We start from the raw sequence: 9,850 nt of genomic DNA on the forward strand, positions 1-9,850 counted from the left end.
ATATTGTCACATATTTTTTTGTATGCCAGTGCTGCCCTGTGGAATCATTTGATTTCCATCCAGTGACCTATTTTGCACAATATTTATTGACTCCTAATTGGAAAAAAAGGCATGAGAAACTTAGAAACAGTCAACAAATTATTTGATTTAACAAACCATACAACGCTTTCAAACAATGCTGACAGTCATACCTTAATAGTCTTCTTAACCCCATATCAATAAACAAAAGTGACATTGACCAATTATTTTCAGCATAATAATTACACAACCAACTAATGTCTGATCATAACTGTGTTTTTCAACATCAATCCAGAGCCAGTGATCACCTCTTTATTCAGAAAAGGTGGACATTATCCCACAGTGACAACAATTCCTTTTTTGTTATGTTGCTTATGCACAAAAGAGGCAGAATGTCTCCAGAAAATCTTTTATTTAAAATGTTATATCCATAAATATGTTCACAAAACACTTTTCTCACATTCAAAATGTTATTATTTTACTAATATTTTCGGCATTAATGTTTAAAGGGGTTTAACTCCCATTTTAACTTGAACCAACCCTCCACAATGTATAAGGAGTCGCTCATACACACTAAACACAACCGGAAGTTACGACTCTTCATGGGTGCGTTCGTTTTATATGACAACATCGAGCTGCCGTTGGTTCTCCTCTACATTCCACACAACTCCGCTCTGTTGCGAGGCGCCCGGTCACAAAATGAGCGCACCCTCTCTCTCTCGCCCATTGCTGTCACAACGTTACTAAAGGACGTGTAAGGTCCATGCTATCCTTGAAACAGCCCCGTCGCCACAGTTTAGCCCCCCACTCACGGCACTGTAGGCTGTATACCGACACACGGCGTATGTAACGTTGTTAGCCAGGATGTTTTATAGGAGTAATAATGTAAAGTATCTCCTGGACCTGGTTCCGGGTAAAAGTCGTTTCGGGACGTACAGGTTCCTTCCCGTCTTCTTTTGCATCGGAGGTGTCATGGAGTGGATCATGATCAACGTGAGGATAGGAAAAGAGACTTTCTGTGAGTGTAAAAACGACCAAACTGAGTTTATTTTTAATAGTAAAACCTTGGTTTAGCCTGGTGAGGACTCATGTCAGCCTTGTATCTGTTACCTGTGTGAAACTGGTTTAATAACAAACTAAAACTTGCGAAGTGAGAGCAGTTAGCTGGTCTGAGTTGCATTTAAAGCCTTTCCTGTCTGGCAAGCTGTTTCACTCCCCCCCCTCTATAAACGAAAATGACCATGCTGCCACGATGTCACAGTGGGCCTACTGTTAGGACTGTGCTTGTTTACAGATTTGGGACACATCACCCTCGTTGACCTTCCAAATATGTCCTCAAACTTTCCTACAACCTACTGCAGGCTGTCTCACCTCTCCTCTGCTCTGCTGTCATCAGGAAATATGGAAAAAGTGAGAGAAAGATGGGGCCAAAAAAAAACAAACAAGGCATTTTAAAGTAAACACATGGCAGTACGGGCAGTAAGATGGGTCAGACTGCTGTAAATAAACAGCTCAATGTACTTTAATTTGGATTCTTTAACAATAACACAATGTGTACTTGCAATCTAAATTGTACTAATGTATAAGAAATATAATAAAAGTACTCAATATGAAGAATGGCCCCTTTCAACATGTTTTATTATTATATTGTAGGGCTGCAATTTTTTATTATCAATTCATATTTATATATATTTATGGGTTAGTCAGTTACTAGTCTACAAAAATGTAAATATCTTCTCTTGTCAAAGTCCAAAACCTAAAGATATTGGATTTTTTAATGTTATATATGTTATATGTTATGGAACTAGAGATGTTTCTGCTTAATAAGTTATTAATCTATAATTTATCATATTATTGGATTTTAAGTTTCGATGCAATAATGTCTGAGCAACATTTCAATGATGTACCCGGCAGAGGTGGAGCTTACTATTTTGTGTTCTGTTTAGTAGTATAAAAGTACATCATATATTATAAACTCATCACATGCTTTGTATGTAAAAAAAAGTCAAAGCAACTAGTTACGGCAGCTGTCAAATAAATTCATTACAATATTTTGAAATGTAGTGGAGTAGAATTACTAAGTAGAATAAAAAGAAAAACCTCAAATAAAGTACAAGTAACTCAAACTTGACAGTACTTGAGTAAATGTACTTCACCACAGCTTCTCACTTTGATATTGCAGTGGCCTGTCTGTAGCTACACCTGTAGAGAGTATTATGCTCATTAAAAAGAAATAAAAAGGAAAAATAACCCTAATGTGTCTGTACTCTCACTGAACCAACATCCCTTTATTCCAGATGTGCTCAAATGCGCCAGTTCAGGAGAATTAAAAGGATTAAAATCCTCCTGTGTAAAAAAACCAAAAAACAAAATAAAAAGCTGCCCTGCATATTTTATCCTGTAGTATTGTGAGGCCATGTCGGGATACAGAATACAATCTCCCATCCCTAGTTTTATTCCTCAGCTTGTAAGTAGTTTATTTTTATTTTTTTTAATAAAAACTGTCTTTACTTTTTCCAAAATCTGCAGGATAATTTAAAGGCCTTTTTTCACATTTCACATTAGGAAAAACTAGTGGAAATAAAAAAAAAATCATAACTAACTTCCAGTTTTTCTTCTCACAGCAGACATTTTGATTTATCATATTAGGAAAAGCACAGGTGAAATCATCAGTAAGCCATACCAGCATCCTGAAGCTGGCTCACATAAATAGGTTGCAATCATCATTAATGTTATTAATTACACCTTTGCTCTTCCAGCTGTGACGAGCCAAACTCCCTGCTCTTGAAAAAGGGATATTGTGCATGCTGGCTCACTGTGACACTCATTAATATTAGTATCACCTGTGCGTTTCCTCAACCTGTCCGCTGTTTAAAGGGTCTATTGTTAATAAGACATGGGTGACCAGCATCAACCATTCAGCATATAGTCTCAGTAGTTCACCATCAAAACTGCTAGGGGTGGGAATCTTTTGGCACACCTCACGATCTCGATTACGATTCAGAGGCAACGGATTCGATTTAAACCGGTTATCGTGCATTCTCGGATGCAACAATTTTTTAATGTACATTTTCATGCCTGATTTTACTTCTAGTTATATATGCATATATATAAGTTATATTGACATCTGGAGTTGCTACTCAGGGGAGTTTGCTTAATACTTTTGTGGATATTATTAAACACAAGTCAACAGATGATTACTTTCTCCTATATTTCATTAGAGAAGAAGGTTTTCTTGTCAAAGTGATGGCTCTTCTACTGGAAAATGCAGCTTGCCATTTTAAAAAATATGGAAGTATGTAAAAAAACAATGATCATTTTTTCTTGTTTTTATCTTTCTTTCTGTGTCATTAAACGAAAAGGGCTGCTCTTTTGTTATGTTATTGGTAATAAGTAGCATATCCCTGAGACACCTCGGGCCTGCTCACTTGTTCCTCTGGCTGCCATCGGAACGGCGTCGCTTGTTCCTCCAACCTCTGAGTGGGGTGTGTTGAAATGCTGAGTGCATTGCAAGATGGTGTGATTTCCGAGTATTTAATTGTGATTCTTGACACTTAACACAGGTGTAGGTTTGTCCGTCTTTCCATCGGACCTCAAGAACCCTCAAATGCCATGGGCTGGTGCAGGGCGTATAGGGTTTGTCTGCTCGCAGCCATTTTGTGCGGCCATAATTGTGGATGTAAAAACTCGCAGTGTTTGGTGCCGCCATTGTGTTGGGAGGAGCCGGCAGCAGGAAAGGGAGTTTTTTTCTGTAGCGCTCTGCAGGCCGAAAGTATGTGTGTGGTGTGGTTTATTTTATTGCGCCGCAACTAATTTGAATTTTTATTTTTTTTTTCCTCTCCTCCGTTGTGTGTGTTGTTTTTTATTAATTGCTGTTTTTTTTTTGTTCTGCTGCAGGCGTTCGAAAAAACTCGTCCTTTCTGCTGCGGCTCCGCACACAGATGCGCACCACCTGCGAGTGTTACGATTCCAAAATTTGGTGGCTGTAAATGGGCTGTGTTGTTTATACGGCCTGCTCTTTTTTGCTTTTATGTTTTTTTTGTGTTTTGTGGAGGTCGGGATGGGGACGGACAAGACCTACTTTGTTGTTGGCTGGTCTGGATTCAAATTAAATATGTCTGTATCTTTATTCATCTGTGTGTATGTGAATAATGACCCGTTCCTGATGGCAGCCAGAGGAAACCATTTGGTTGTGTCAGTGGTCTCTCTCTGTGGTCTATGGATATGTATCTTACCTGATAGAGCGCTCTAATGACCAGAAGAAAGATTAGAAAGAAGACAAATGAATCATTTTTTTTTTTTCTTACTTCATATGGTTGTTGAATGCAGCTGTTTTTCTGTAAGTCGATATGGTGACAAGAAAAGCTTTTTCTCCTAAGTAAATATAGGAGAAAGTAATTATCTGGTTGAGTGTTTAATGATACACAAAAGTGATTAGCAAATCTGAGTCAGAAACTCAGATGTGTTTTATATATTATATATATCACATTGCTAATATATATTAATCAGGATGAAAATGTACATTAAAAAATTGTTGCATCGGGATGGCCCTCCCCCCTTTCGATATTCGGGTTTAGATCGAATGGTTGACCTGCATGATGTAATGCGATCGGTGGACGGGTGGCAAAGATTCCCTCCCTAGCGTTTTGGATGGACACTTACTGAGCACTATTGCTGAATGGTTGATGCTGGCACCCTGTTTTAACAATTGACCTTTAAACAGCGGACAGGTTGAGGACGCACAGGTGGATGCTAATAATTAATGGGTGTCCCAGGAGCCAGCATGGCCACAATTATCCCTTTTTTCAAGGAGGGCAGGTTGGCTCGTCACAGCGTGGAGAGCCAAAGATGTAATTCATACTTAAGGAGGATTGCAACTATTATTGTGGCGCCGCTTCAGGGGGGATGCTGGGTTATGGCTTATGATGTTTCACCTGTGCTTTTCCTATATGATAAATCAAAATGTCTGCTGTGAGAAGAACTGGGAGGTTAGCTATGATTTTTTTTTTTATTTCCATAGTTTGTTTCCTATGTGAACTGTGAAAAGCCTTTAAATTATCTGCGATTTTGGAAAAGTAAAGACAGTTTTTATTAAAAAAATAAACTTAACTACTTTACCAAGCTGAGGAATAACTAGGAGATGGGTTTATTTGTATTCTGTATGCCGACTGGGCTCACATTCTACAGGATAAATATGCCAGGCGCTTTTTTTTTGTTTTTTGTTTTTTTACACAGGAGGTTTATCCTTTTCATTCTTCTTGAATGGCGCATTTGGGAGCACATCTGAAAAGGGATCGTTTGCGTTCAGTGGCAGGTACAGCACTTAGGGTTAATTTCGTTTTTTTTCTTTTTTAATGAGCATATATTACTCTCTACAGGTGTAGCTACAGGACGGCCACTGCAATATCAAAGTGAGAAGCTGTGGTGAGGTACATTTACTCAAGTACTGGTCAAGTTGAGTTTTGTACTTTATTTTGATGGCGTTTTTTCTTATTTAACTTGTAATTTACTCATACATTTCAACATATTGTAAGATGAATTTCTTTGAAAGCTGGCTAATAGTTGGCTTTGACTTTTTTTTACTACAAAGCATGTGATGGAGCTTTAAATTCTGGATGCTCTTTGCATATCTAAAGAACACAAAATGAGGAGTGCGCACCTTGCCGGGTCATCATTGTTGGAATGTTGCTCGACGATGTATTGCATCGAATACTTAAATCCAATAATATGATAATGTATGATTAATAACTTATTAAGCAGACATCCTGTGTCCATAACACTATTAATATTATAATTAAAATCCATATTTTTGGTTTTGGACTTGGGGACAAGGAAGATATGTTGACATTTTGTAGACTTAGTACTGACTACCATAAGTGTTTATAATATGAATTTGTATAATAAAAATTGCCAGCCTACAAAATATAATCACTAAAACATGGTTGAAAGGGCATTCTTATATTGGTACTTTTATTATTCTTATAGCATTGTCAATTTGATTGCAAGATACACATTGTGTTTATGTTAAGAATCAATTAAAGTAATTGGCTGTTGTTATTTACGCAGCTTTGACCATCTTACTGCCGCTACTGATGTGTTTATTTAATGCCTTGTTTGTTTTTTTTTTTTGACCATTTTCTTCCTTTTTCCATATTTCCTGATGGACAGCGAGCAGAGGAGAGGTGGCAGCCTTCGTAGTGTAGGTTGGAGGACTATTTGGAAGGTCAACGAGGGTGATGTGTCCAATCTGTAAGACGTCTAATAGTAGGCCCATGTGACATCGTGGGCAGCATGGTCATTTTCGTTTATAGGAGGGCGGGAGGTGAAACGCTTGCAGCAGGAAAGGCTTTAATGCACTCAGACGTAATGCTCTTCATTCGCAAGTTTTAGTGTTATTAAACAGTTTCACACAGGTACACGATCCAAGCGCTGACTGGTTCCTCACCAGGCTTAAACCAAGGTTTCTACTATTAAAATTAAAACTCGTTTGTCGTTGTTTACACTCACATAAGTCTCTTTTCCTATTCCTACGGTTGATTCATGGATCCACTCATGCACTCGATTGCAAAAAGAGAGCGGGAAGGAACCTGTCGGTCCCGAAAACGCTTACTTACCGGAAACAGGTCCGGAGATCTTTCACGTTATTACTCCTACATCTGGGTAACAGTAATACGCCGTGTGTCGGGTATCAGCTACCGTGGCGTGAGTGGGGGCTAACTGGTGGCGCGGGCTGTTTCACAGGATGCAGGGACCTTACACGTCTTTAGTAAACGCGTCCTGGTGACAGCACCATGGGGGCGAGAGAGAGAGGGTGCGCTCATTTTGTGACGGGGCTCGCCAGCGAGGTGGTTGTGGTGGATGTAAAGGACAACGGCAAGGCTCGATGTTTGCAGTAGTAGAACGAAGGCCCATGAAAGGGTGTACTTCCGGTTGTGTTTAGTGTGTATGAGCGACTCCACTATACATGTATGGTGGAGGTGTTTGGTTCAAGGTTAAAATGGGTGTACACCCTGCTTAACATTTTTGGCCGAAAGATTTAGTAAAATAATAACTTTTGAATGTGAGAAAGTGTGTGTGCACACTTTTATGGATATACCATTTTAATTAAAGATTTTCGGGGAACTTTGCCTCTTTTTGTGCATAGCAACGATAACAAAAAGGATTGTTGTCACCTGTGAGATAATGTCCACGCCTTTTGAGATAAAGGATGGTGTCACTGGCTCTGGATTTGATTGTTGAAAACAGTTATGGATCGCTTAAGATTTTGGTTGGTGTAAGTATTATTGCCTGAAAATAAATTGCGTCCAATGTCACTTTTTTTTTCTTGGATTATTTGGGGTTAAGAAGGGACATTTAAGGTATGACTGTCAGCAGTTGGTTGACAGGTTGTATTGGTTTGCTTATCAATTAATTTGTTTGGACTGTATCTAGTTTTCTCATGCCTTTTTTTCCAATTTAGGGTCAATAAATATTGTGCAAAATAGGGCGGCTGGATGAAATCAAATTATTCCCAGGCAGCACTCGGCATAACCAAAATCTGTGGCAACTATAGTATTCCGAGGTTCGGTACTAGTTTGTCCCTTATTTTTACGGTTGTAATTTATTACTGGATTTACTTTAAAACCATTTTGTCCCACCATCAGTTTATCGGGAAGTTAGTTTTCTGGATGGGCTAAGTGTTGAGGAAAATCAGTTAGGTTGCCAATATTGTTTGTCTTTCCCAAAAGTGATGAGTAAGCATGAATTCAACTGGGGAGCTTGGGTATGTCATCTCTATATTAGCGCGTTGTCCAGTACTGATGGTGGGGTATATAACGCTTTGTTGTGGCGGAACATTATCTCAATTCTAAGATGAAAGTTCAACATAATAGCAAATAAATTATGCTGCAAATCAAAATGGGGTTCATTGTGTGGCTGGAATGACCAAATGACCACTCACTGTTGTATGAGTCTAAGGTGTAACAGTTAGCTATTATACAAAGCGCCACAGAATACAGTATACCTACACTCGACATGCAACCAATAGGTCTTAGAATAGTACCGTGTATAATGAGCATTAGAGACTAATTTTAGGATCTCTGCACTCGAAAGAAATTGGGCTAAGATATCATACTTTCTTATATTTAAAAAAAGGTACCCTCCTGCAATTTTGGGATCCTGGCTTCAGTGTTTTGTGTCCAAATATGTAAGATGTTGTGTATGAGGACAAAGCCTTTTACATCTCTTTTGTATTTTCTAATTTAATTTGGATGGTTAAGATTGTAGATTGATCTGTATTGTAGGCATATAGTTCTCAAACCGTGGTTCCTGTTCACATCACTTTTTACTGACTTCGGAATAAACGGATGCAAGTTACTGGAACCACATGCACAGATCCTGTAAGTCTATCTTCATTGTATAGGGGCCTTTGTGCTTCCTAAGGAATGTGGTTTTGGCTGTTGTTGGTTAGCACAGGTCAGATCTGATATGTGCTGGATATATAGTTGTGAACAGATAATGAAAAGTGTTATGTAGGATAACACTCTTGCACTTGAACCAGTTAAATCAGAATTCGTCTTTTTTTTTTTTTTTTTTTTTTAATGCTCTGTCTGGCTTGTGCCTATTGTTCAAATTGAATTGGGGTAAAGAATGCATTATTAGTATCATTTACTGAAACAGAAATGCAATTTTGTTTCTTGTCATCATGGATTGTGTATTATGGAGCAAATCAACACTAATGTCCACACAACTGTGTGTGACTCAGTCGTTCCTTGTTGAGCTGTCTGCAAGGTCCGGTGATGCTCACGTGTTTGTTGCACGCTCTCATGTGATGCCAGTGTGTTGGGATGGTGAAGCCCCTGTATCATGTGGTGTCATGAGGTGAACCTAAGGGAGGCATCTTTCGGGTGGGTGCCATGGGCCGAAGGTGAAGGAGCAGTGGCAGTCGTCTGGTGTCATCATGTGTTTGTTCCACTTGGTTAAAGTTGTTGGAAATCTTCGCAACCGTGAACATTTGTAGTTATGGTTAGCTGGCGTGATGATGCGGGATGGGGTTTGAATATTTTTGGAAGTTTGAGTGTTGGAGAGCTCCCGACCTGTCGAAGATGTTCGGGAGGGTACGAGGCTGGGAGTCCTAAGGATGGCAAAGGTTCAATCTGGTTGAAGTTGCCTTTTCCCTTTCGTAGGAGGTCCGTCTTGTACGTCCATGGGGCGTGAGCTCAGACGTGCGCAGGAAGTTCAGGATATCCGCGGAAAAAGTTATCATGCGGATGATGAATAATTCCCTTGGGAATCGCGTGTTGGTGGGGAAATCTCCGAACGATGGCACCCAGACTTGGTCTGGATGGCGCTGCAGGGTGGGTAAACTGGTGGTGTACAGGTGTCCACGTTCAAGGTAACAGGGAGTAGTTCTGGGCAAGAAGGAACAGGAGAGGATGAAGATACATGGTTTTTTTAAGTGTGAGAAAGTTAGATCCTGAGTTGTGGCGTGTACATGGACATTGTGGTTACATTATTGGATAAGATGCTATTTGTTATTTTGGTTAATTGGTGGCTGCCCAGACCTCCTAAACCGGTTGGTATCTAACATAAGTCTACCTTTATGAACCATTAACCTTTCATGAAAAAGGTAGATTTATGCGAAAAAGCTGCTGTTCGATGCTTCGTTTTTGATTCTTATGTATAAACTGGCGGAAGGTGATTTAAATGGTCGTGTGTACATTTAGGTCTGCAGGATTGGTATAGTTCTAGGTTATGGTTTTATTAGTGGGGCATCCCTGGAGACACCAGTTGTCATGGTAATCTAGTACAAATATGTGGAGCTCTGCATTCAAAGTGCCAGGTGCTGTAGGAT

General features: G+C 39.4%; 1 protein-coding gene across 1 annotated transcript in view; it reads left to right on the forward strand.

Moving 5' to 3' along the window:
* Window positions 1-569: 569 nt before the first annotated feature.
* Window positions 570-9,850, forward strand: part of LOC118324194 (small integral membrane protein 4) — an 11,209-nt gene continuing 1,928 nt past the window's right edge. Inside the window, exon 1 of the mRNA XM_035656390.1 lies at window positions 570-1,036. Within this exon, the coding sequence (XP_035512283.1) occupies window positions 883-1,036 (154 nt within the window). The 5' untranslated portion in view covers window positions 570-882. The remainder of the gene's footprint in view (window positions 1,037-9,850) is intronic.

Source organism: Morone saxatilis, unplaced genomic scaffold (assembly GCF_004916995.1).
Source record: "Morone saxatilis isolate NCDOM2014 unplaced genomic scaffold, NCSU_SB_2.0 Contig15, whole genome shotgun sequence".
NCBI lineage: Eukaryota > Metazoa > Chordata > Actinopteri > Moronidae > Morone > Morone saxatilis.